Raw genomic sequence first — 25592 nt, forward strand, 5'->3', positions numbered from 1 at the left:
TGGAGAATGGAAAAGGTGATCGTTCTCGTCGCTCCGCAGCCTTTATTGTATGTCCTATGGCGCCTCCTGGTGTTCCAATTAGCACAGCACAGCCCCAGTGTTATCATTTACGAAACTGTTAATTTATTTAAAAATAAATAAAGCGACAAAGCTTCCAACCTAAAAATTATAATTGCCAAGAGTCAAAGGTTGGAGGCCGAAAACGGATGAGTTAAACACAAGTTGGAGGGTTTGGACAAATATCTTCAGCAGGTCTGACCTTCTGCTGCCCCCTGCTGGTCTGGGCTTCACATTTACAAGTGATTGTTGCTTCAGCGGTTCCAACTATAAACTCCCAACAGGCGACCGTTGTAAAATATTCAGAAATCCTTCATCAATACATTAAAAAGTACCCATTAAAAGTGTCATTGACTTAAGTGCTGTTTTCAACAGCCTGACGTTTGCGTTTATACCATTATTCAATGTTTATATAATCAAAGCAAACAAGGATTTTGCTGTCTGTACCCAAGTTGATATTTCTGTAGCTTCCTCTTGTTTGTTGCCCTGGCATATGAAACAAGTTCCCATTTTCCTTCTTTCTCCCACAGCATCTATTTAAGATTAAATCCCAGTTATCAGGTGGAATTATTAATAACAGTTTTGGTCCCATTTATCAAAAGAAAACCAGCAGCTTCCACATGCGAACCAGACCCGAATCCAACAACTTAGCATAGCTAACAATTATGGTAATTTAAATGTCATCCTAAAACTACTTTTAATGTCATCTCACCGACTCCTGCAATGAAGACACAAAGAAAACATCTGTGTTGAGATGTCAAACTTTGAAGTCGTGAACATTAAATCTTCCACAGCAACAAGAAAACAGAACTTGTGGTGATAACGTTAGCAGGCCTGATGCTGATGTCATCTATAAAGGTAGAAACGGAGGGAAAGGACGAATAATGGCCATCAAAGTCGGACAAAGACAAGCTATAAAAGATGTCTGCAAGTTTTCAATTAGAAGATTCCATCATAAATACACTCTTCCTACTTTCCTGTCACAAGTTCAAACAAATGTCAAAATAGAATTTAACAGAGCACACAACACATCCTCTAATCCAGTTTATTTTCCTCAGCAGAAAATGGAACACGATAAAATTAAAAGAAGAAAATAGGACAGAATTATGTTCTTGCATTTTATACATTTAACTAAATATGCCACTCTATGCTAAGGTGTTAAAAGTAACTCAAACCGATAATAAGGTTAAATAATATTTTTCTCTAAAAGGTACAGAAAGATAATAACTTCTTCCATATCTTATTAGCACTCAAAAACAAAAGGAACAAATTTTCAAAATATTATAATATGAACCAGCTAGGTTTTTTCCCCTTTACTGTGTTCTCATCAGAAAAGAAAGAGCGCGGTGAGGAGAGGCGACGGGAGAAGAAAAATAACATGTGCATGAGGATTAGCATAGTTAAGTGGTGTTCGCTAACGAGGGCTTTTCACCTGAATCAACTTTTGTGGAGAGAAAAAACAGAACATAGACAATTTGTGGTCTTCCTGCCACTCAAATCTTCACGAGTCTCCAAACTAAAACAGGAAACGACAGTAATTTACACTTGTCAGATTGCACTTCCTGTAATGCTGCAAAGTACATTTTTATGAAGAGTCTGTACCAGTATTTCAGTTTTTAACACCCACAATATGTGCTGAACGGGGAGGAAAGACCACATGGTTTTAATCTGTAAAAAAACAAACTTCAGCAATGTCCCAAACAACAAAAAAGTTGATTTTCTGGGTGAAACACCCCCTCGGGAGTAGGAAGAAAGATGTGTGAACAATATTAACAGCACAAAGTCCGCGCAGTCGGACTGCGACAGAGGAGGTGGCGGCGAAAGAACAGAAACACGGGGAGGGGAATTCTGCAGCCAAAACCAGCCGAAGCACGGTGCCATCAATTTCAGGTCCAATAACTGGCGTGACTTTTCCTAACAGATTACCAGTTAACTGAGGTGTAGCGTCTCCGAGGTAACCGGCTCTTTCAACAGTTTCCTCTTGAACTGGAACAAACCCATCGTGTTGGTGGAAGAGCCGTAGCGCCACTGGTGACAACCGGAATTCTGACATTAATCCCGTCAGCTTTTAGTCCCCTCTGAGAGCTCTGACCTTCAAACTTAATTCTAAACTCCAAAAGGGTCCAAAAACACTTAAAGGTTCTCTGATGGAGGCATCGTGCGTCTGAGAATTTGAAGATTAAATGTCAAAACTCTAAAAGAGGAATTTAAGTTAACTTAAGAGCTCCAGGGGCAGAAAATAAGATGAAAGCGTTCCCTCTTCACCCGTGGCTCTTCTTGGTTTTTCTGAAAGCTAACAAGCATTTAGAGAGAAAGAAAATCATCAAGGATTCAACTGCAAACAGAATTCCCCAATTTGAAAATGAAACACCCAAATCGACCCAACAAAACAAACAATAAATTAAAGAACCTTTAAGAAAAGAGTAATGGGTCGTTTAGAGCTGCTGACCCTTCGTCTCAAACTGAAGACATTCAGCCAGAAAGGAATTTATTTTGTCCTAAATCGACGTGGAACTCATTCTGTGTAGAAGTCTTGAAGACAAGTATTCTGGCGTATTCGCCACCACAACAGTCCGGGCTGGGTCCCGGGGCGGAAGAGGGGCTGCTTCCACGCGCCTCCGCTGCCTTCCTGGTTTTTTTTCCCGTTTTTCAGATTGATTTTCCATTTTGTCGACCGTCTTTTTGAGCAAAAGTGGGGATTGCAGTGAAAACAGAGCTAATCACCATGACAACCACAAACACGCACACTCGCCTCGCGTTTTTCTCAGACATGGACAAACACGCCGCTGCGGGTTCCACGTGCAGGTCAACGTGAGCGACGCCACACGGGGCCCCGGCCTCAATGGAAGAGGAAAAAAAAGAAGAGGCGGGAGGAGGGAGGAGTTACAGGTGTGACGCTCCGCCCCCTAGGTGTCGACCTGAGGAGTGGTCCCGGGGCAGAGCTAGAACCCCCCCTCCCCTCCCCCCACCCACCCTGTTACTGAGAAATGGAAACGGATCTGACGGATCAGTCCAGCCGAGCGCTACAACAACACGGCTACTTCCTGTTGTGAAAAAGAAGAGCAGAGACGCTGCAACCATGGCGGCGTGGGAATAAAAGTGCGAGGTGTAGCTGGGTCGGTCTCTGTGCTCCGTCTGTTGAAGACCTGGGCGTGGGTTAAGGCTGCGTGTGTGTGTGAACATGCGATACTGAACGTGGCACTGCAGATCCAGGCCCCCCCCCCCCTTCCCCCCAGAATGGCCTCGTTCCAAAGAGTCCAAAAAGACGCTCGCCACGCGGGAAACCAGGATTTCTGCAGGGAGATGTTGAGTTCAGATCCGGAGTCGTCAGGTCAGATGTGGGATATTGCGGCTGTGCTGCCCCCTCCCCCGTTCCTCTTCTCTCTCTCCCCCCCCACCACCCCCTCCCCCCCCCCACCCATCATCCCATTTGTCACTCCACCTCCTCCTTTTCTTTGTAAGCGCCTCTTCGCAGGTTTGGCTGCTCCAGCCAATCAGGAGCACTCCTCGCCAATGCGTTGGCACGAGCGGCCCACTTTGCGGTCCAGCTTCACCATCTTGAGGACAGCTTCCTCGCGGCCGCGGCCCAGATGGTCGAACAGGCAGTCGTGCTGCTCGGGTAGACGGTGGAGCATGCAGAACACGTAGCCTGGAAGAAAACAGGAGCGTGGTGAGGGAGGGAGCCGCCGTGCTACCAGCTAGCCTGTCGCTAGCTCGTGCCGACATCGACGCAATATTTGATGGATTTTCTGATGTTCTAAGCTGTAAACAACAACAGGTGGCTTTTTGCTACGCACCACAGCGGCAGGAGCCCAGTTCCTGCTGCACCAGCTCTAGTTTGGTTTGGCAGCGATAACAGCGCCGGCGGTTCTTCTGCTTGGGCGTCCCTCGAGCCTCCTCGTCGTTCCCGTCCTTGCCGTCCGCCCGTGGTCGTTTCTCCGGCGAGGCCTCGCTCTCCGAGCCTGACGCTGGAGGGGAAAACATGATCAGCTCGGGATCCCCAGCAGGGGGGCGGGGGAGACGGAGGAGGACCGTACCCGAGTCCCGAGGACGTTTTGTAGGTGTGCAGAGTGTGCCTTGAGCCGTTTCTGTGGACGTCGCGCCTGTGGACAGGAAATGAGGCGTGAGACGCGGCGTGACGGTCAGAACCCCCGGCTGTAGCGTCGCCCAACAACCACTGGTGTGTTCATGTTGTCTTTTCTGAAACTTTTGGTCTCTGTGGCCCCTCAGACCGACCCATTCCTGTCCCAGCTCACCTTCTCTCGTGTTGGAAAAAGTGGGCGAGGGCTCTTCGGCCGATGGCTGCTCCGAGCTGGAGGGCGACGGCGACAACAGGGACTGGCTACCGCTACTGCTCGTCTCGCTCCCGAGAACGGCCGAATGGCTGCTCCCGCTGCTTTGGATGGGCTTGGAGGGGCAGTCTTCGCCTGGCTGCTTCTTCTGGATGTCTGGTCGCGGACAAGCGGAGGGAAACGGACAGAAAAATGGGTTTTAAAAAAAATGAAAAGCAAAAAAAGTCTGCAGGAGTCAAGCAGCTGAATCAGCAGATCTTTCAGAACTGATCCCATGAGACTTTTATTGAAATACACAGTTGCAAAAACTCAAGAGTAATTTTGATGGGTGTGTTTCTGTCCAATTACATCAGTTTAGGAGTTGATCCCAGATGTGAACCAGCAGTCACAGACCCTTTGAAATCTACGAACACAAAACGCACCAGTTTATCACAGTCACACTCTCTTCGACCCTCTCCTTCCGACGGCGCTCCTCTGATACGGCGGCTCGCCGCTCCAGTGGGGGTGATCCTACATTTCAGATTCTCTTCCCCGTGTGGACTAACCCACTTCTGTATTCAGTCTATTCTGAGCGTAGCTGCTGCCTGAGACGCTCAACCCAAAGCCGGGACCTTAGGTCCTCGCCGTCTACTGGTTGCCATGGCCACCGCCAGGGCTGCATTACACCGGAAACCTGTCCGCACAAACCAGAGGCAGCGCTGAGGAAAGTTGATGTGCGTCTCTGCGGACGCAACTTGAAGCGAGCCGTTTCTCTTGGCGGGCATACGGTAAAACGAGGACGAACGTTAAATCTGGTGCCTTAAAGCTGAAGGATGCAGCAAGTTTAAAATACCTCAGTTGAGAGTTTAAATGAGGCAACTTTCTCCTCCATTTTGCAATGACACAGACTCGTCCCTCCATTTTCATCGAATGACTCCGTACTGCTGTTATTATTAGCATTGTTAGCATTCTTATCCAGCATCAGCTGGAACACCTCACCTCGAGCTCCTGCTAGCTCTGTCGGCACAAGTGTCAAAAACAAACAGGTGTAGCGCTGTCTCCTACTATGGGATGTGTTACGAGCTGAAAGGAGACCTGATAAAGACAGCGAAACAGAACGTTCCTGTGTAGCCTCTGTATCAGAAGCTCACGCTCCTCTGAAATGTGCGTTTTGTCTCCGAACTGCGATAAAGAGGAACCAGCTGTATAAAATGATCCTTGGAGACAACAAGGGCGTCACTTCAAACCCTAACGAGTGTTGGATCATCATATTAACCCACAGCTGCATTATGCAAATAACTGAAAAACAATGCGCAGCAGGATAATTGAATCATTTGTGTAATGAGATTTGAACTCTTTACAAAAATCAGGATATTTTGGGGCTGATCACAGATTAGTGAGATGAAATAAACAAACGTGATCACGATCCAGTCGCCGGAGGGAGCAGCAGATTTAAATAACTCGGTTATTTACTGTATATGCTTGTCTACCGCTAACTGAGCATCAAGAAATATTCTTAAACATTTTTGCCAATGTTTGACAATTTTTGCCCCAAGCTGACCTCGATGAAAAGGTTATACCTCAATGACCTCCGGGGGTCGTTCAAGACTGGACAGACATAAGTTCAAAGGTCAACCGGGACAAACTAAAATGACTTCATGGGTGAAACAACTTAATTTACAGTAATCAGATTACTTTAAAGTCACTACATTCCTTTTTTTGGCTACATCTACATCTATATAATGGCTACATCTTTGTAGCCATTATATATTAAGTCCGTCATGTGACCACAAAGTTTAATGAAACTTGAATTATTAGCGAGCAACATGGCCACTAGCAAACAAACATGTTGGTGCAGTGAAACTTTGGAGTAAATGAGACAGTTAAAACCAGCCATCGGCCATCTGTGCAACGGGAGCATCTGCACAAGGTTTTACAACGACAACGGCGTCATTGGTCGGTCGGTGAGTTAAGACATTACAGCCGACCCGATGTGGCCGATCGGATCGGCGGAAAGCCTTGAGATTTGACTCACCGGCGAAACATTTGGAGCAGAGATTCATGGTTTTACTGGACCTGAGGAGACATGAGAAAGCAAACATCAAACTTTCAAACAGTTTCAGGATAAAAAGTTAAATGAGGACGGGAACACGGGTTAAACGTGGCTTCAGCAGTCGGAGGTCAGTGCGGGTCAAGCTTGGGTCTGCTCTGAGGTTTCTGCCCTTCTCAAAGACGGTTTGGCGTCCGTAAATGTTTGGTTCCCCCGTTCATTCCCCCATTTCGCAGCCTTTTCTGCCGCCTCGAGTTCCGTCACCAGTACAGATACTGGCAAACCCAAACCAAACTGCACTCTCCAGTCAAAACACCACCATTAAGGGATGGTCACGCTACGGAGAGTCCGGATGTGATGACGAGGCCTAAACTGTAGAGCAGACCCCAGCTCCAGGTGGGGGGCCACAGGAGATCCTGGTGGGCACAGGTTCAGTGTCCAACGCAAGTCTGAGGCTTCCCGCACGGTCGAATTCTGGAGGTTTTACACTCTTTAATGGACCCGTGTCCCCAATGCTGCCTCTGTGACAGCAGGGCCTGAACTCAGCAAGTGTCTCTCCATCTTCTGCAGCTGTTTCGTCTGCATCTCTGCACACACAAACTGGGTTTTGGGCCTCTGCCTCTTTACATTGCAAAGGTCTTTTCAATTCTTTTGAATTTAGGCTGCCTGAAAGCGTCACTTGTTGCTGTAAAAAGTAACTGAGCAGCAGAACTGGTCCCACTTCCTTTGAAAATTGCTGGTTGTAGCCAGTAAAAGCCCTCGCAGGATGGCAGCCAAACCAAATTCAGATGTTTTCACTTTGTCCTCACTGGGATGTTTTATGGAATTAAGGTTTGTTTTGGTGAATCTTTGGTTCGGAGAAATCCAAACGCTTCTCTCTCCTCAGAGTGAGGGTTTCTTCATACATTCAATGAACTCAGCAAAAATATATGTTGTCTTTTGTATAAGTCAGAGTAGTCGTTCCCTTCTGACGCAGTCGACCAGCCTGCAGGCCTTTGATCAACCTGTTAAAACAGACTCGGGAGGCTCTTCAGCACCAGGCTGCTCCATTTACAGGAACCTCAGAACCATTAGGTCAACGGTTAGGACCAGGTGATTCCACACCAGATGGTTCTAAAATATTCCAAATGGTCAAATGGGTGTGGTTTATGGAAATTAAGGCTCTGATTAGAAAAACAGCCTCAAACTCCACCTGCTAACATCAGCTAATGTTAGCAAGTTCAACAGAACTTACCGTGGGGCGAATCTGCATAAAGCATACATCTGCCTAGTTTGCATTTGCATACATTTTATTTGGATATAATCAGATATAAAGTAGCACCTACGGGCTGGTTAAGATCCATTTGTTCTATAAGATGCCAGGTGGTTCAGACAGCAGCGGGAGCAACATGTATGATATCAGCACGCATACGGGCTGCTCGTCCAACAAACTGTCCGTATTATAAATCAAACTAAAGGCAGCTCAGCAACTTAATTGCCTCCAGATATGCAAAACTGTCACTACAAAATCAACCTATTCTGCATTTTCCCCTCCAGTTCAACCTTTTTGTTTTTTTAGCCAGCCAGAAACTCCTGACACTTCTGATCAGATAGTTTTATTAATTATGCCAATGTCTCAAATCCTGACCCGGTCAGGGCTGCTGCCTGCAGAGGTGGAACCTGTGCTCCTTTCCCCCACCAACTTAATGGTTCAGACAGATTTCACAGCAAATCTTACAGGAACAAGGCTGCAGCATGTTAGGGGGCAGTATTTCACAGGAAATCCAACATTTAAAAATCTCACAGCACCAACATTAATGCAGGAAAGTGAATATTTCACCTTGACACTTGCACTCCAACAACCGTTCTATCATATTTATCTCAATTACTAGTACTTACTATATAACTAATCAGCTCAGTGATACGGACTATTTAATTTACTTCCAATGCTCAGCCATTTTAGGTTTATTTGCGCGTCTCACAAATGTTTCAACTTGTGTTCTTGCGTTCAGCTCCTTATTGCTTCCTGTTTCTCTAAATAAACTGGATTGATGAGCTCTTCAACTGAGGCCAGTCACTGTAATCTTACACCCCAAACCCTCCCTTCTCCAGAATTTCATGCTTCAAAATGCTAACCATCTAATTTGAGATGTTTTCACAAGTCCTAGGGGCCCGCGGGAGGCCCCCGGGGGCCAGGTGGCCATAAACACACAAAGATGGCATTTGTGTCACCTGACATTGACAGGTGGGTCACTGGTTCCAGTTCACGTCACCAACACGGCAAAAAGAAGACAACTGGGGGATGGGGACCTGGCTGGGGGCTGGTGAAGGGTCGCCAACACGAATGACAAGACACAAGGACACCTTCTGCTTGAGTAAAACAGGAAAAGTTCACGTTTAACGCCATAGTGGAGAAATTGGCCATTTCACGGTAATGGAGGCGCCCGAGACGGCTCGACAATGAGATGACAGCAATCTTATCTAATAGTATCTATACTGCTGCGCCTATATTCCTCCGAAGGCGAAATATACCCTTTACTAGCGTGTTTTCCCCATTGCTCAATGTTAAATGGCTCATTTTAATGTGTGGAGCAACACCGGAGCCATCAGTGAATCACATCCGGTATGCAACACACATCCATCACTTGACAAGACGGTTCTGAAAAAAATGACATTAAAATAACCCCAAAATTGGCAGATGGCCTCGTCGGAGCTCCCAGGTCGGTGCTAAACGACGCATTCGTCGTTTTATTGTGATAATCTTCGAGGTTGACTCAAAGAGGGGAAATGAGGAAGGTTTAAAAGGAACCTGCTGGCGATAAATCATGTTCTACCGTCGGTACGTCATCTACTGGCGGACAAATGTCCCGAAAACACGACCAAGACCGAATAAAATCAACACACTGGCTCATAAAAGCAGAGAAGGGGCCCCACGCCGGGGAAAGCGTTGATATGTGGCTAGTTTCGAAGCGAGGTGGTTTATTTATTAGCTAAGTTCCCAACCCCCCACTCTCGGCCTGTACAACAGAACAACAACAATGGGTTTGGACTAGCTGAGCCTATTTCATCCGGATTTACCTTCCACCAGCAGACAGCGCCTTCGATATACTTAATATCTGCTTTATTCCTTACCCCCAAAATCCACAGGGACACCGGGGAGGTAGACTCGGAGGTTTGCTTCGCTCACTTGTGTCTCCCATGACTTCCAACAAAAAACCAAGCTGGGGATGAGTCCGGGGCCTGGTCGCTCAATGGGGGAAAACGATCCGGCAGCCAAGTTACTGGGGGAAAAGATAAAACGCCTCTTCGTTTTAAAGTCCGCAAACCGACGAGAATGGAGGCGACGTCGAGCAGTTTGTCTTATTTTTTAAATAAAGACGAGTCTGGGTGAAATGAAAAGAAAAACGGGCTCAGTTTGAGCTGGAATAATTGAACTGCACTCAAAGCAATCAGCTGGACGTTCGGACGTTCCGACCGACAAACACAAAGCGGGGGGCGTTCCGGTGTGTGAACCCGCACCCAAACCCTGGGAACGGTCCCCGGCCGTCAACTTCTCGATTTTAAACGAAGCCCCGTCGACGATAGACACACGGGAGGGTGCTGGAAAGGAGAAAATAGAGACACAGCAAGGCCTTCCCCTCTTATCAGTTCCTGGCCACCCCTACTCAACACGTCGCTGGTACGAAGTATGTTGGGCCGGAAACGCGTCCATCAAACCAGAAATGTCAATATTGCTCAACGCAAGAGTCAAAAACACAACGAAACGGCCGTCGGTACACGCACAAACACCGGGAAGCAGAACACGGTCGAAAACAAAGAGCTCTGCCTTGATTGATTAAGGAAAGAAGCGCAGAATCCACGGAGCCGACTTGGCTCGGAGGCTAATCCGTTTTACCTCGATGCTTAACTGCATCGCGCTTTAACTGACGGGGAACTCGGAACGCAGAATTCCGTCACACTATTCGCAGCGATACTCCCCTAAAAATGGTCCAGTCTGCATTTTGTGGAGAAAATCTTAAAGGCAACTAGCAGTAATCGCCGTGTTTATCGCAGATGTGGCCAAACCACACACTTAAAAAATATGCATCGCGTTTTAAAATATTTAATTGGACTTTCCTGATGTCTAATGTACTGTAGATGGACTTGAGTCAAGCGCATATGTAAGTGTGACAGGAAATCAATGAATCAATCAATAACTGTCCAGAGATGAAGTCACTGTATTGCTTGTATCAAAGACCTCTGACAGCAACAAACATTCATCATCACATCTTTGCTGGCTAATGTGTTGAACAAGACATTGAAATGAAATGCACCCACAGACTGATCAAAAACTAATAATATATTAAGTAAAACTATGCACATACATAAATACAGAGGAGGGAGTGTCTGCTCTACATCACAATCTAAACAATGTCAATTTTAATTCTACTTTTGGATATTAAGGAAGACAATTTCAGGCTGTCAATGAGGTTCACATGCGGTTCACACATCAGTGAGTGGCCCTGCATGGAAACACTTCTCAGTTTAACATGAAATAAAAGCTTATAATATAATTAACAACAAAAAGTGCAACACCAGGACTCTAAAGAAACAAATAAGAAACCACACCATCAATATGTTATTTTAAAAAAGCAACATCTCCAAGCTGGACAGATGTTCCAGCACCAGTAATGTTTGAGTCAGAAGACCTAAACTGTAACCTGTGTGTTTACTCCAGTGAGATAAAGTGCCGATAGCAGCTGCTCGTGGACCTATAACTCTATAGTAGCCTTTTTTTGACTGCCTGAGTACTTTATTATGCATCCACAACCTGTTTTTTTTAATATAAAATAATCCCCAAATCATGTGCGTGTGATGCCTAAAACACTGAATTAAGATCCATCCAAGTTTCAGCCAAGTTCGATTGAATTTTTAAAACCAGACGTGCAGATGGTGGAGTTTCTGTTTGCAAATGCTCAACAGCTGTTTCCTTGTATGTAAATGTATAATTGAATTAAGTGCAAGTTTACAAACTCCACAGCTCCACTGCTTTGGCAACTTTTTCAAGAATTGCGTCGCAAATGTTGAAAATATTTCACTTGCTTTTAAGACAATTTGTTAAAAAATAGCTCGATTGTTTTTGTCTGTAAAAACTAACTCATAAAACCAGTTGCTACAAATTACTTCCAGAAAACTTTAAGCCCGAAGATTTACAGCTAACTTTCTGTTGCGAAACTGGGAAGACTGACGCCCTAAAAGACAACCGCGAGGACAATGAGACAATCGCCATTAGCAGCATTGTAGCAGTGCATTCGTGATGATGGAGGCTGTGCAAAATGGCATTTGGAGGTCTCCCTTCCAGTAACAGGAGGCTCTTAATGATGGGACAGCGAGGACGATGAGGAGGAGCTGGAGGGCTGGGAGGGCAACAGGCCGTGGGTGCGTGAAGGTCGCTGAGGTCTGGGCTGCTGGGAGGCGCTCGCAGTATCAGAGGGCTCAAGGCCAGGGCTGCCTTCCGTTACCTCCTTGTTCAGCTTAGCAGGACACTCGAAGTGGACGCAGTGGAAGACCTGAGGAGAAACCAGAGTCACACACGCGTGAGATCCAACACACTCCCACCAATGCATCAACACAAGTGCAATCTAAACCAGAGCTAATGTTATATACCACAAGAATGTAGAAGTATTATTAAAATAAAAAAGAAGACACTTGTTGACGACTCATGTTTGTTTATCGCCAGATGTGAATCTCTCCATGCACAAAGCCCTCAGCACCTGAGCTAAAAGAGTTAATTTTCTTAAGCTACTACCATTCAAGCCAACTCATACGTCAATTAAACAAAATGAGCCTATCAACGGCGTGGAGGGGCCGTTAGGCAAGGGCCACCACCTCCAGGGAAGATTGCATCAGTGCTTACAGAAAAGGGCGGGGCAGGGTAGGGCGCTAATGTTTTAGAAACAATAACAGCAAGAGACCGCCAAAGGTTGAACCAAGGTCACCACCATTTGGTTTAATAACCAAAGACGGTGATGAAATGAAAATGTCAGCTGCTGGTGTATTTAAATTGTTCGGCTGTATACAGATGATGTCATTTGCTCATCATCATTTCTAAACAGGACTTCTATCCTTAAATCAGGGCCTTTATGAAAGCACCGACTTGTGAAGCGTCGGTCACTTTCAGAGTTTGTTATCAGCATATTATTTAGTGTTTAGTGCAACCATGTCACCTCATTAGCTGTGTTGTGAGTCCCAACAATACGAATGAAGGAGGCAGGATACTTGTCAAACTTCAGTGTTTGCCACGATCTGTGAGAGAGGAACAAGGTGGACCCGAGTTCAGACGTGTGTAATGATCAAAAGGCTGATTTTTAACTGCTTAGCATTTATTTTCTTTGAAACCTGGATCAGCCATAGCTGATAGAGTTGAGGCTGGTCCCCCCGTGGAGGAGAGAGGAACCTCACCTGCACGCTACCCTGGTGCGGTCAACCACCTTTGTCCACTGCTGCTGATTGGTGGACACTTCCACGTAATAACTGTAGGAGCGTTCGTCGCAGTCCCACAGCAGCAGCCTGAGCAGAGAAGAAATACAACTGTCACATGTGCTGCCATAGAGCTACAGGTGCCCAGAGGGGACAAACCAAACGCTCCCTCTCCAGAGCAACGTTAACCTTTCACAAAATAAAACACCCAACAACAACATTTCGGTTCAGATGTGTCGGACATACCGGAGCGAGCTGATGGAGAAGGGCTGAGCCAGCTGGATGACGATTGCTCCTGATCCCAGCTGGTGGCAGGTGTAGCCAGAGTCCCAGTCATAGTTGCGTGTGTCTCCATTGAGCAAGGCATTTCTGCTGCGACTCACGCCCTCGATGACGCTGGCGCACGCCGCAACAGTTGCCACGTTTTCAGTGGGTACTGCAGACATCAGAAGTTGTTGACAGATGCTCCGTCTCAGATATGAAACGCTCCCTGTGACTTACCCAGAAGTCCGTTGTCGAGGGTAAACGGATGGTGGGTGAACATGCACTCAAACGCCACGAGGTGGAAGACCTTGTTGACGGTGTTGTGTGTTCCTACGATGCGAACGTACCTGAGACGCAGACCATCAAATGTTAAAATAAGAAGTTCATATCATTGATTACTGAATCTAAGAGTTAATGTGAACAAAAACCTATTATTACTCCATAAATACTAATTTATAAATAAAAAGCAAGATTACAATAAAACAACTGCTTTTATTTTAAAGTGTTTCTCCAAGTGAATAAATTATAGAAAAACTTTAATAACTGACTGACTGACTGACTGACAGACAGACAGACAGACAGACAGACAGACAGACAGACGGACAGACGGACGAGCATTTAAAATAAGGGTGTTTGGTTTGTGTTTATATTTATTCACATTAATTAGACAGTGAGTCAAACCACTGTGGAACCTCATGCGCCAATTAGACCAACCAATTCCATTTTTCAAATTTCAAAACCAGAAGCCTTAAACACGAGCTAATATAAAACAAAAAAAAACAAGCCACTGATCCAAATTTAGTCTGACTGACCTGCAAACTCGGGCTGTGAAGTAAAGATTCTGCCAGGAGCGGCAGAGATACTTGGAATGATCCACAACGCGCACCCAGTCCAGCTCGTCCATGGATACCTCGATGTAATAGGAGTAGGATCTAAAATAACAACAGCCACAGCACGTTAAATCTGTCACATAAACACACTTCTATGAAATTAAATTCAGACTGAGGAAAATACAGTTTAGGAAAATCAGCCCTAATAGACAATAAATAATCTATCAATTTTGCATGAGTACGAACAAAAACCCGAGCAATGTACGGGAATAATACTCCCCCTTTTGTGGCTTCTTTATAGACTACAAAGTGGTAATACTGCACAATCACAGACTTTATTTTCAGCTGTCTGCTGCAGCTGCTCTGTCCTACACACTGAAGATGCAGCCAGTGTGTTTGAGGGGGGGGGTCACACTCCTGAGTTCATCTTACCGGCTGTCCCTGTCCCACAGCAGCAGGCGGATGTGGTTAATGATTGATGCGTGGCCCAGTTTGACCTGGATTCCAGACCGACCGTCCTCTTCAATGGGATGTCTGGAGAAGCCGTGGTCCAGGTCGTAGTTCTGTGTGTCTCCGTCGAGCAGGGCTGACTTGAGCTCGCCCTTCACTACCTGAGCGCCATACTTCATGGTGGCGATGTTCTCCTCTGGGACTGAAATCACAGACAGGAGATATAAGTGGTACCAAAAAAGTTGAAGTAATAATGATCTGCGGGCACTGACTGAGCATCCCGCGGTAGTTCAGATCCATGTTCCGGCTCTCGGAGCGAGTCTTGATAGCATCCAGCAGGTCATCGGGGCTCACCAGGCCAGACGGACGCACCACGTTCAGCATCTCTGTCAGAGTCATGAGGGGCAGCCGAACTGCCACCATCACTTCCTGGGTGTCTACGGCTTCGTCACGTTGCCGGCACCAGCGGGACAAGGCCAGGAAGATCTCCTTCTCAGTGGCAGCAAACGAGTCTCGTGTGACAGCCGTCAGCAGTGCAGTCTGAAAACACACCCAACAACTTTCATTTGCCACGGACTTTCAATACAACAATAAACTGCAATGTAGCCTTTCGTATTTTGGTGACTACAAACTCTCTTCCAAAGTTTTCACAGGTCTACTTTAAAATGTAAACCAACTAGAGGTCACCGTCGAAAAATAATGGTTACACCTGTAAGAGGTGAGGATTTCAGTGTTTGAGCACGTACCTTGGAAAGTAAGAGGAACCCATCAGAATTTAATACTTCAGGCGCGTGTCTGTCCATGTAGGCACAGCAGGCAGCACAGAGCGCACTCAGAGAGTATAGGCAGGCCACGTCAAACACCAGACAAACATTATTGGTATGTAAAATGGTGCGGAGGAACTCTGAGGTGGAGTCCTCCAGTGGCTGGAGGCCATAGCGGTGAGCCAGACCCAGAAAGTCCAGCAGCACCTCTTCCTTGGCTGAGCTGAGACTGGCCCGGCCCGTGTACAGGTAGTTCAGCAGCATTGAGAAGGCTTCAGCCCGCGTCTCCTCGAGACACACCTCAGCCTGGGGTTGAGATTCTTTCATCCCACCGTACAACAACGCCCTGATAGAAAGATTAAATTAATAGGTGATCACACCAATCATGTAATTTAAAAAAATAATAATAATAATTGTGTGATTTGTCCGTTTAGACATTCACCTGAAGTAGTGACAACGAGCTGCCAGGATGACCCGGTGCGCCGGGAAGCGCTTCCCCTCCACGATGAAGGTGACATCACTGTATTCCTCGCCCTGCACCAGGGCTCCCAGCTGCTCTGACAGAAGATGGATGTGGTCGATCTCCGACACGGAGGCCAGTGGTCGTAAAGGGTGGCTGTTACTCATGCTCGACCACGGCCACAGTCACATCTGACACTAGAACAAAGCAGAACACAGAGACCGACCACGGTGAAGATAGTTTTACGTTGGATTGTAGATAGGTTTTGGCTACGGGAAAAGCTCTCCACTCCGGGTGAAGGGCAACTCAGTCATAAACAGTGGTTAAGGGTAGATGTCCAGTGTCACTAGACCTCAGCCGGTAGGGCTTTCAGACAGCTGCCCCCAAATGTCTGGCTTGAGGACATTTGACCTCTGAAGGGAAGCTTATTGGTTGATCCCCTGTGTCACTGATCTCAGGCACCTGGATGAGCCGGACCCATGAGCCGGCTCTCTGGACCCGCCCGTCCACTCCAAGGTGGGTGTCAATTATCCTGCCTACAGCCCAACTATCAGGTCCGGGGAAAGCTGACTCTCACCGGCCTGCCATTTGGACCAGCCTTGTAGGCAACGTCAGACGGAGGTCGACCAGAAGTTGTCGGTTTACGCCTGACTGTGTCCCCACGTTGGGTCCATAAAACACTATTGGGGTCGTATATGACCTGCGGCAGTGAGGATTCATATTGTCCCATGAGCAGGACACCTGGCGAAACGGCAGGAAATCCTCCTCACCAGCTGGTCCTGCAGGTCAGGTGCCATGTCCTTGAAGGCTTCTCTCAGCTCTGGTCTCCTTCAACACAGTTGGTGCTGTTGTTGCACAGGATTTTGAACGGTGTGCCCCACGTGGCGATAAATCGCCACACCAAAAGCAGGAAGGCATCCATATCGAGGCCAAATGGGCCAAAGCAACCCATCCCGGTGGAGTAGAATAGCGGCTTGAGTACACTTGGCTTGGCCAGATCTGGCAGTCACGGCAGCCATGCCAGTGCTTCTGCACTGCCTCCCAGCCGCGGAGGACCCAGTACTGGTGTCGGATCACAGTTTGATGCTCGGCCTTGGGTGCCTTCAGTTTTTTATATGTTATTATTAGCATTTTAGCTCATTAGCTTCCGTGTCCAGCGGTCAGTTGATTAAACATCAGGTTTGGATGGTAGTGCTCCATTGGCTGCATGAGATACGGCTCTTATTTTTGCATTTTAACTCCTTTGCACTTTTTTCGATTACATTTCAAGATGTAAACATTAGCATTTTAGCTCAGTCGATCCATATACATTGTATTCCAGCCGTTTTCTGCCTCCGTGTTATTACTGTAAAGTTCGCAATAGGGGTGAACTTGAACTGTTTGAGCAGCTGGAGAGATTTAGCCGAAGCCAAAATCTGTCTAATGTCCAATGTAAAACTATCTTCACCGCGGTGAGACAGGGTCGGACCACGGTGGCTAGCTAGCCCAATACTAGTGCTAACTGTTTTAACGCCAAGTAACTGGCTAATTTACAAGGTAAAACGTACTACGGCGTCAGTTCTCTCATTTTTAAAACAATAATGCGAACACTGCCTCCACAAAAAATCCAAAACAAGCTCTGTTTGCTTGTTTATAGCCGCTGGTGTCCTGGACTTTTGACACCTCAGCAGACATGAGCTAACAGCCTGCTAATGTTTTCTTTTACGCCATGCAGTCATCATTCTCAGCATACCTGGAGGTTTGTCTTCAATGTCGTGTGTCAGACGAGGTTATTCAATCAAATAAACAGCTAGCGTCCAGACGAGTCAAGAAAAAGATAATCAAACTCTCAATCCTTTCAACGATACAGGACAGGGAACTGGTTCCGGATCAACAAAATTACGCCCAGGTTATTCTTCTTCTTCAATCTTTTGAGCGGTTGACCACCAGCGTGTAGGTCCATTACCGCCACCTTCTGGACTGGAGTGTTGAGCAGAACGTCTTCAGGCCTAAATGCTGCTACTAAGTCCTGTTCCTAAAAATCACCCTAAAAGCAACATCATCTGAATTCTTCCCAAGTCCTTCCTTAATCTGTGAGACTAAACAGCACTATATTTCTTTTAGGTGTTTTTTTAGTGTGAATCTCACACACTCAGGGATCAATTTACTTGCAAGACATTATTTAACAAAACTAATAAATCAAACATCCTGGGACATCATATTCAAGTTCAAATGAAAATGTTACTTGACTAAAACTTTCATATACAAGTAGGATTTGGATGTAAATAATTTGTCATAGGTACATGATGAGCAACAATATCAGTAACAGTAACCCCAAAGAGTGTTGATATATTGCACTTAAAAATAAAAAAGTGAGTATAAGTATTGTAATATGTTTAGTTTAAATAATTTGAGATTGTTCTTATCCCAATAACAAAGGCATGGGTTTTCATAACAGGATAATACGTTTAATTTGAAAGAAGTCCATTTTATATGCATATTTGTCTTGTTTCTGGCTGAAATGCAGTTGAGATGTACTCCAATAATGGAAAATACCTTCAGAATTATTTACAGGTCAAAGTAAGACAGCCTGGATTTAGTTTGAGTGGTTAGATGCTGGGATCACTGGGAACAGATTTCAAAGTGGTGTAGATCACTTTTCCACCATCACTATTTTTTCTTTGACCCTGACAAGAAAAAAAAAGGTTACCGGTATTTGTGAGTCAGGGAACATTACGTCACTACAGGAGCTGTTGCAAAACTTTACTTCCTCTAAATTTGTCATGATATACCTCCATGTTGTTTCAGTTCCTGTCCTGAAGGCATCATTGATCTGGAATACACACATATCTGGAATATATAAATTAATAGAAAACCCTTACCTGAGCTCTCGGTGGGGACCTGAATATGATGGTGGCGTAAGAAACAGGATCTTCAGCATCCCTCTGCAAACAGACTTAGTTTTAAAACCTTTTCCTGTCTGACTGAAGCTTTCATCAACAGAAATTCAAACATGTGGCCAGCCAAGAGCTTGTCCTGGGTCTTGGGGTCTCCTCCTGCTGGGAGATGCTTGGAGCACCGAGGGAGGCGTCTGGAACAGGTGCCCGAGCTGCCTCTTCTCAATGCAAAGCAGCAGAAGCTCTACTCTGAGCTAGTCTCAGGTGACTGAGCTTCTCCCCCCAAGGGAGCGCCCAGCCACCTCGCAGAGGAACCTCATTTCAGACACCTGCATCATCTACATCTACATCTGCAGTCTCTTCCTTTTGGTCGCTGTCCAACGTTTCTGACTCCAGGTGAGAGTGGGATCATAGCTTTGCCTTTCAACTCAGCTCTTTCTTCACCACAACAGTCCGACACACCGTCCACATAACTGCAGGGGCTGCACCCATCACACCATGTCAATCTCACGCTCCATCTTTCCCTCACTCCTGAACCCGAGAAACCCCTTGAGGCAGGACGTCTCCACCAGAAAGCCACCCTTGTCCGGTCGAGAACCATGGCTCCGGACTTGGAGGTGGCGATTCTCATCTCAGCCGCTACACACTTGGCTGTAAACTGCCCCAGTACATCCTGAAGGTCCCGGCTTGATGAATCCAACAGGAAACATCATCTGCAAACAGCAGGGATGACCCGGTGACAACGAGCAACCCTGCCAGAGCCCAGCATGCACCAGAAACGGGTCTGAGTTACTGTTGGCAGCGCAACCCAAGCTCCACCACAGGGGACACATTCAAATGCCCACTCCAGATCAACAGAACACATTTTCTCTGGTTGAGCAAAGTCACATCAACTCTCAAGTGCCCCATGGAGGGCATAGAGCTGGTCCAGTGTTCCTCCTGTATCCAGGGTTCCACTATGGGCTGGATTCTCCTCTCCAGTACTCTGGTATACAGTAGATGTTCCCACACAATGCTGCAGAGACATGTCAACCAAGACAGCCCCACAATGTCCAGAGCCTTGACGTACTGAGGGTGGATCTCTGAGGTCACTGAGCTAGCTAACCTTAGAGACCTCACCGCTGGTTACCATTAACTTCTTTGGGAGTTTCATGGGCCAAAATGGACCGATGGGACTCCTTTTCATCCCAACAGCATCCATTACTTCTGGCGTCCACAACCGGCACCAGAGACCTTGTGTCCACAGCTCCCAACTGCAGTGTCAATGTCCTCTGCCTCCCCCAGCATTGTGACACAGTTAGAGAGTGTAATTCCGGCGTGACACTTTGACATCACCTTGTCCTGGCTGATTTCTGGGGAAGAATGAGTCACTGCTGAGTGTGTGTTCCGTCCCTGTGTGAAGAGTGTGTTCATATTTGGTCAAAAGTCACGACAGTTACTTAACAGCTGATACAAAATGAACACATAAATAAAAATACGCAAAAGCTTAACACAATGATGATTAGGTGTGCCTTCCATTTGTGCTTTAATCGCTTAAAATAGCTGAATACTTTAGAAAGGGAAACTTACATCGTTGCAGTTCTTTTCAACAGCTAGAAAGAGAAAATAGAGTTGCTTTTATCTTTTACCAGAAACCCCCCCTCCCTACACACACACACACACACACACACACGCAGACACACACACAGACACACACACACTGCCCCCGTCCTGGTAAAAAGCTCCTTGGTCTCACCTTTAGTTTGTTTCTTTTTGACAACTATCACAACAACCACTAGAAACACCACAAAAATGGCAGCAATGATGATAAAAAACCACCAGAAATCTGCAAAAAAAAACATGAGAATACCAGATTTTTGCTGTTAGCACAGAAAACTATTATTAATAAGTTGTGACAATAAAGGTATTGTGATGATTTAATTGATTTAAGGCAACAGTGAGGGGAAGCATCTGATTTTATGATATGAATTAAACTACATTTACCTCGGAGGGGCGCCGAGTCGTCGGCTGTTCTGGTCGACACAGTTGTTGTTGTTTCTGCTGATGCAACACCTGCGATAATGAAGAAAAGTCTAAATTCTGAGACTCGACATGGGAGATTCCCGAAGATGTTTCTCACCTGGAGCCCTGAGTGGAAAGGTCTTAACCACTTGATCATATTGGACTTGACACGTCAGGAGGGTATTCCTCTTCCAATACTCGTGACGGGTCATCACGTTCGCAGTGGCGCTGCAGGAATTCTGGGACGTGAGGACCAGGCCAGTCCCCTTTTTCATTTGGACTTCGTTGAAGAACCACGTCACCTTGTGTGAGCAGGTCTTATAGGTGAACACGCAGCAGGTAAGTTCGACATAGTCCGCTTTGACCTGCGCTGTCACTGATGAGGACAGGCAGCAAAGGGTTACTTCTCAGTGCCGTTCCCCTCTCACTACTGATTACAGCTGTCAGACAAACACGGTGAAAACGCTTCTGTTCTGTGCTTGTCGGTTGTTGGTCAGATTGTTGTGTCAGTACTCACAGGTAACCACGGACAGGTACACGTGGGCACCCGGCTGCTGTTCGACCCCTGATCTGAACTGCCGACAGGTGTATTGTCCGGCGTCCTCAGCTCGGACCTCCGGGATCAGCAGAGAACAGTCCTCTGACAGTGAAATTCTGAGCTGCCGTATTTCCTTGACACGTCCCAGTGTGACCAGTTCCTGGGTCGTTATGGTACCGGCAGCAGTAAAAGTCCAGGTTGTACCTCCGCATTTTGCCGGATTCTCTTTGAGGTTGCCGCAGGTCAGCATGGCTTTGTCTCCTTTTCTGACCAGCTGTGTGGTTTCAGCTGCTGACAGACAATCATGTCAATCAAAATTCATCAGATCAACACGACCCTCCAAACCTGATCCACGTCCTCACCTGCGGCCCGAAGCAGCAGCATCAGATGAAACAATCCTTTAATCCATCGAACCTGAACCACCATCTTCCCCCTGCTTGTTACAATTAGAAATAAAGTCGTTGCAGTAGTTTCCTCCGGTCTCTGCTCTCACTTCCTCATCTCTCATTTGTTTTCTTTTCCTGTTTGCGGATCGTCACAAGCTGAAAATCATGTTTCTGCTCTGGAAGTGTTGAAAATCCATCAATTAAATCTGACAAAAGGGTCAGGGTGTGTCACGGTCTCTGGGAATACAATGAGATTAGTGTGCAAATGCACGTGTCTAGGTGACTGTTCATCTTTACCTCTGAAGGTCTGTTTTCTCCTTCACCTTTTGCTCTCTGGCTGTAAGATTCACACTCTGGATTAAACCACACAAGTGGCTCCTCTGAATCTCATCCTGATATTTTTGGGATTACACACATCCTTTTTAATGTTGATAGGTCGGCTACAGCAGGTGAATCTTTGGCTTGACATAGTGGGAATTGAGTTTATATTGAAGCATTAATTAACTTTGTGCTTCTGTTTGTTCCTAAAATGCATCAGTGTGTCCAGGAGTGGAAATCATCCCTTCAAGAATGTTGTGTTGGCTGAAAAGAAATCATCGTTCTCGTTTTTAAGTAAACTGCGCTCGGCCGCCCCCTTGTGGACAAACATGAGTTGATCATGTTATTGCCAGGCTCACCTTTAATGTGCGCTTTTGTTTTAGTTGCTCCAAAATGACTGATTCCAAAAGACTGTTTGATCATTTTGCGATCTTGAAACAAATTTCTAACAATAAAAATGTCGGATCAACGCAGATGACTAGCTACAAAAGTTTCACAAATGAAGACAAGGTAAGTGACTTTAGCAACATTTATTTATTATTAAGTTAGCATCTAATTCATAAAATAAACATTTGTAGGTTTTAATCATTAAGTGAGGTGAACATTAAGTGTCACCTGGGATTAATAATCTGAAAATGTTGCATGAAATAGGGCAGTTTTGTCTTCAGTAAGATACTTTCCCATTGTGTGAGGTCAGAGGTCATTACAGCATACTCACGACACTCCCGTTAATATTTAAAACAATCTGTCGTTAGGCAGACTCACCCTTTGTCCCCTTCTGTTCTTGTTTTGGTCACACCAATATGATCAATACTGGATCAATTTCTCCCTGGAACACCATGGACCGTGTGATTATCAGAGCCGACGTCGATTTTTGTTTTTGACAATGTAATAAATGCTGGTTATTACAAAGATGCTACATCTGTCCTCCGGGATGATGTCAAGAAAGCTACAGAAAACATATTTTACTTGATTATTGATCACCTCGGCTCTGACTGATTTCAACTTTGGCTCTTTTGTCTGAGAAATCTGAAAACACATGAAACAGTCACAGTGAGAAATCCCAGAGGTGGTTTTCCACATCAGTCCAGATGTGTTGATGCAGCTTAATCTGAAAATTGTTTATGTTTCTGCACTGTGATCCAAGAGGAATCTACTGGAAACAGACTCAGAAACACGAACAGATGTGGATCTGCTGATCAGCTCATGAATGCAAACTGTGCAAAAAAAGGGCTCCAAGTAAAAAAGTGCCTGCTGCATGTGTAAATGTAGCTGGCTTGATGTGAACGCTCACTGCGCCAGTGCAACAGAGTTAAAACGGCGAACGGCCCTGGGTGCTGCAGCAGCCCCGCTTCCACCCCTGCGGAGCCCAGGTCAGGGACGGGGCTGGAGCCTAAACCATCTGTCGGCTGCTGGAGCCAGAGATGAGCCGGCAGCACCTGAAGGGATCCGTGGGGCTCCCAACCCAGCAGGTGGATCCCCTGCCCGTCCACGGTGAACAATTCAGTGCAAAACCGTGAGAAAAGTCTCTTTTCGTCCAGGCAGCCTCACACTGATGCAGCAGAACAAAGTGCTTCAGTCGGCGGGTGAGAAAACCTCAGTAACAAAACAAGAATCTCAGCTAAAAACTCAAGGAAATGCACGACCACCATTAAAGAGGAGGGGAAGATGCAGCCCTGCTGTGATCGCCTGACGTCACTGTAATCAGGAAGTACTGATCGAGCTGCTGCTGGAGACATTTACAGGACTTAAAAGCATCACTTTTAAAGGCTCGTTCTCTCCTTTTCTGCCAAACAAAAAGGCAGCGAGAGGTTTAGTGCAGGAAACATGCCCCCATCGACACCACACACGCAGGCAGGGTGTTTTTTTCTGGGTAAATGTACTACGCCTACCACTCCCTACATCATACTGCAGCGTGTAACAGGCCAGACTGAATTTAAAAGTCAGTGGTCATGACTGAAGCTGAACCTTCAGCAGAGACTTCAGGTGGATGGTCATCTGCTCCTGGCAGCGGTTGCCCTGCTGAGACCTGTATTCTCCCACCCAGTGACTGGGAGGTTTTGGTAAGACGCTAGGTGACGGAGGCTCGCTAAACTTTGCTCCGGCGTAGGCTTTGTCACCATCTTTGAGGAGTTCAGGTGAAGCTTCAGTAGGCAGTGCGTCCATGACCGTCGGGGCACCGGAGGCGTCGGGCGGTTTTCTCTGTTTTCGGAGTCTAGTCTGGTGAAGAGAAGATGGCTTTTTCCGGCTACTGGTGTCGATCTTTTTTGCGGAGTGGGAGACAGCGGTGGTTTGGCCTTGCTTTGACCTGCAGCTCGGTGGAATCACATTCTGGACAACTTGGTCGTGTTTGGGCAGACGGCGGCCTTGTTGTCCACCGGGGTGGACGCTGCCCCGCTCCAGCCTGCACCCTTTTAGCAACTACAAAACAGATGGATGTTTTTAATCAACCCACAAACATGTTGACACAGAATGTGACCAATACACAGTGAAAAATCGATTTACCTGCTGTTCTATACCCATGATGGCACTATAAGCATTTTTTAATGTATTTTTAAGTCTATACGTATTAACGGAGCGTAAGTTTGAGCGTACATATGGATAAGTTTAGGCTTTTTTGCACCACCTGCCAAAGATTGGCATCACAAAATCACAAGGTTGGTTTCATGTCTGCGTGAGAATCAAACAACTGCGTCATTTCTCCAACCCTCTCGGGTTCTCCAGGCATATAATCCGAGCTGCTTATTCTTACTGAAGCTTTATAAATGCAGAAGAACCGTGAGGAAAAGGCCGCTGCTGCCGGTCACCGGGAGGTAAACACCGACTCCAGCGCACTGCGGAAGTTTACGAGGATGAGCCAGGAAGTTACCTCTTTCTTGGGCTCCTGTTTGAGGTGATGGATAGTCGGTGTAGACTGAGTCACGGTGGGCCCGGTGCCAAGTGCGGGTTTGTTGGCAGACGAAGCCGTCAACGGGTTGTTGTTGTGATCGGTCATGCGGGCGCTCTGGGCGCTTCTGTCGGGCTTCTGATGCCTCGGCGCCGCGGACCGCAGCTTCCTCCCCCGTTTCTTGCGCAGCGCCTGTCTGGTTTTGTTGACCGCGTTCACCCCATTGTTGCTGGAGTTGGCCGATTTAGGGTGGTGATTTTGCAACTCACCGATGTTGGTTTTATCGCCAAACATGTCGGAAATCTGATGAAATCATAGACGACGGTGTGAAATTCTGCTCAGCTCGTAAACTACTCGTAAACAACGAGGCTCGGTTTTCCCTTTAGCACAGAAAAATCCGCGTCTTCGTCCAACTTACAATTATGTGGAGAGAAAAAATACTCAGGTCGAAGATTCTTGAGAATTGACTTGTAAAACTGAACAAATTGTCCTGATAAAATTACACAGGATTGTTTTACTTCAGATGACGTCGCTATTATTGTCCTTTGAGTTTAACTTCCGGTAAAGACTAGCAAAATAAGAGACGGATGACGTAGCAAAAAATCTTTTTGAACGTCTAGGAACCAAAATGTAAAGCGAGTTCACTTACAGTCATACATTTTATACGTCTCCAGCCCACTAAAGACGCGGATTTTGATTAAGGGGAATTATTTGGATGCCTATGTTTAATCCACATAAGCCACTCACATTGAAACCACTTGTAACCGTCAGTGAGACAGATACATGGAGTTTAACCCAAGTTTAAATGTGAAGCGTTGCTCATACTTTTATTTTGAAAATGCAAACATTAGTAAGAAGCGTGGCCTTCATTTTTTGAGCCCTGTCGCCACACCACTGACTTATTTTAAATATATCTAGTTACAAATTGATTGGTTTCCTATAAATTCATCAGAATTACTGAGGATTTTCACTTGGACAAATCAGAATTTATGGACTCTTTTT

The 25592-nt window shown here is 46.2% G+C and overlaps 4 protein-coding genes across 9 annotated transcripts; all 4 read right to left on the bottom strand.

Moving 5' to 3' along the window:
• Nucleotides 1–1088: 1088 nt before the first annotated feature.
• LOC130516512 (AN1-type zinc finger protein 3-like) lies at nucleotides 1089–10263 on the bottom strand. The gene is made up of 6 exons (XM_057017621.1): nucleotides 9490–10263; nucleotides 6364–6404; nucleotides 4314–4505; nucleotides 4095–4160; nucleotides 3855–4025; nucleotides 1089–3706 (listed from the first exon to the last, which is right to left on the bottom strand). The coding sequence occupies exons 1-6, from the start codon at nucleotides 9555–9557 to the stop codon at nucleotides 3552–3554; spliced, it is 693 nt and encodes a 230-aa protein (XP_056873601.1). The 5' UTR covers nucleotides 9558–10263; the 3' UTR covers nucleotides 1089–3551.
• A 287-nt stretch (nucleotides 10264–10550) lies between these two features.
• On the bottom strand, nucleotides 10551–18250 carry btbd9 (BTB (POZ) domain containing 9). 2 transcript variants are annotated; one of them, XM_057017611.1, is made up of 11 exons: nucleotides 18120–18250; nucleotides 15567–15781; nucleotides 15107–15470; nucleotides 14633–14900; nucleotides 14343–14562; nucleotides 13893–14012; nucleotides 13318–13427; nucleotides 13063–13252; nucleotides 12799–12906; nucleotides 12564–12642; nucleotides 10551–11906 (listed from the first exon to the last, which is right to left on the bottom strand). In XM_057017611.1, exons 2-11 carry the CDS (start codon nucleotides 15749–15751, stop codon nucleotides 11712–11714), a joined length of 1839 nt encoding a protein of 612 aa, XP_056873591.1. In that variant the 5' UTR covers nucleotides 15752–15781; nucleotides 18120–18250; the 3' UTR covers nucleotides 10551–11711. The 2 variants fall into 2 exon arrangements, with proteins under 2 accessions (XP_056873591.1, XP_056873590.1); XM_057017610.1 differs by lacking the exon at nucleotides 18120–18250 and adding an exon at nucleotides 17317–17476.
• Nucleotides 18010–22677, bottom strand: LOC130516510 (uncharacterized). 4 transcript variants are annotated; one of them, XM_057017614.1, is made up of 10 exons: nucleotides 22469–22677; nucleotides 21362–21435; nucleotides 20979–21290; nucleotides 20580–20837; nucleotides 20444–20512; nucleotides 20196–20285; nucleotides 20030–20052; nucleotides 19796–19852; nucleotides 18446–18508; nucleotides 18010–18250 (listed from the first exon to the last, which is right to left on the bottom strand). In XM_057017614.1, exons 2-10 carry the CDS (start codon nucleotides 21423–21425, stop codon nucleotides 18173–18175), a joined length of 1014 nt encoding a protein of 337 aa, XP_056873594.1. In that variant the 5' UTR covers nucleotides 21426–21435; nucleotides 22469–22677; the 3' UTR covers nucleotides 18010–18172. The 4 variants fall into 4 exon arrangements, with proteins under 4 accessions (XP_056873594.1, XP_056873597.1, XP_056873598.1 ...); XM_057017617.1 differs by having other exon boundaries at nucleotides 20979–21287; nucleotides 22469–22649; XM_057017618.1 differs by having other exon boundaries at nucleotides 20979–21287; nucleotides 21362–21432; nucleotides 22469–22605.
• pnrc1 (proline-rich nuclear receptor coactivator 1) lies at nucleotides 22219–25167 on the bottom strand. Of its 2 annotated transcripts, none has more exons than XM_057017619.1 (3): nucleotides 25009–25167; nucleotides 24573–24893; nucleotides 22219–24124 (listed from the first exon to the last, which is right to left on the bottom strand). In XM_057017619.1, the coding sequence occupies exons 2-3, from the start codon at nucleotides 24882–24884 to the stop codon at nucleotides 23654–23656; spliced, it is 783 nt and encodes a 260-aa protein (XP_056873599.1). In that variant the 5' UTR covers nucleotides 24885–24893; nucleotides 25009–25167; the 3' UTR covers nucleotides 22219–23653. The 2 variants fall into 2 exon arrangements, with proteins under 2 accessions (XP_056873599.1, XP_056873600.1); XM_057017620.1 differs by having other exon boundaries at nucleotides 22219–22732; nucleotides 23824–24124; nucleotides 24573–25145.
• Nucleotides 25168–25592: the final 425 nt, after the last annotated feature.

Source organism: Takifugu flavidus, chromosome 19 (genome assembly GCF_003711565.1).
Source record: "Takifugu flavidus isolate HTHZ2018 chromosome 19, ASM371156v2, whole genome shotgun sequence".
NCBI lineage: Eukaryota > Metazoa > Chordata > Actinopteri > Tetraodontiformes > Tetraodontidae > Takifugu > Takifugu flavidus.

Excerpts from the sequence above, each read along its gene's own strand:
- LOC130516512 (XM_057017621.1), bottom strand. The coding sequence starts at position 9,557 with ATGGGAGACACAAGTGAGCGAAGCAAACCTCCGAGTCTACCTCCCCGG. Across the intron at positions 4,161-4,313 it reads TTTTTCCAACACGAGAGAAG|GCGCGACGTCCACAGAAACG; the intron begins GTGAGCTGGGAC and ends TCCTGTCCACAG. Across the intron at positions 3,707-3,854 it reads ACTGGGCTCCTGCCGCTGTG|GCTACGTGTTCTGCATGCTC; the intron begins GTGCGTAGCAAA and ends GTTTTCTTCCAG.
- btbd9 (XM_057017611.1), bottom strand. The coding sequence starts at position 15,751 with ATGAGTAACAGCCACCCTTTACGACCACTGGCCTCCGTGTCGGAGATC. Across the intron at positions 13,253-13,317 it reads CCTCGACAACGGACTTCTGG|TACCCACTGAAAACGTGGCA; the intron begins GTAAGTCACAGG and ends TGATGTCTGCAG. Across the intron at positions 12,907-13,062 it reads TTCTCCATCAGCTCGCTCCG|GCTGCTGCTGTGGGACTGCG; the intron begins GTATGTCCGACA and ends TTCTCTGCTCAG.
- LOC130516510 (XM_057017614.1), bottom strand. The coding sequence starts at position 21,425 with ATGGTGGTTCAGGTTCGATGGATTAAAGGATTGTTTCATCTGATGCTG. Across the intron at positions 21,291-21,361 it reads GCTGCTGCTTCGGGCCGCAG|CAGCTGAAACCACACAGCTG; the intron begins GTGAGGACGTGG and ends ATTGTCTGTCAG. Across the intron at positions 20,513-20,579 it reads CTTTCCACTCAGGGCTCCAG|GTGTTGCATCAGCAGAAACA; the intron begins GTGAGAAACATC and ends TCATTATCGCAG.
- pnrc1 (XM_057017619.1), bottom strand. The coding sequence starts at position 24,884 with ATGTTTGGCGATAAAACCAACATCGGTGAGTTGCAAAATCACCACCCT. Across the intron at positions 24,125-24,572 it reads AACAGGAGCCCAAGAAAGAG|TTGCTAAAAGGGTGCAGGCT; the intron begins GTAACTTCCTGG and ends TCTGTTTTGTAG.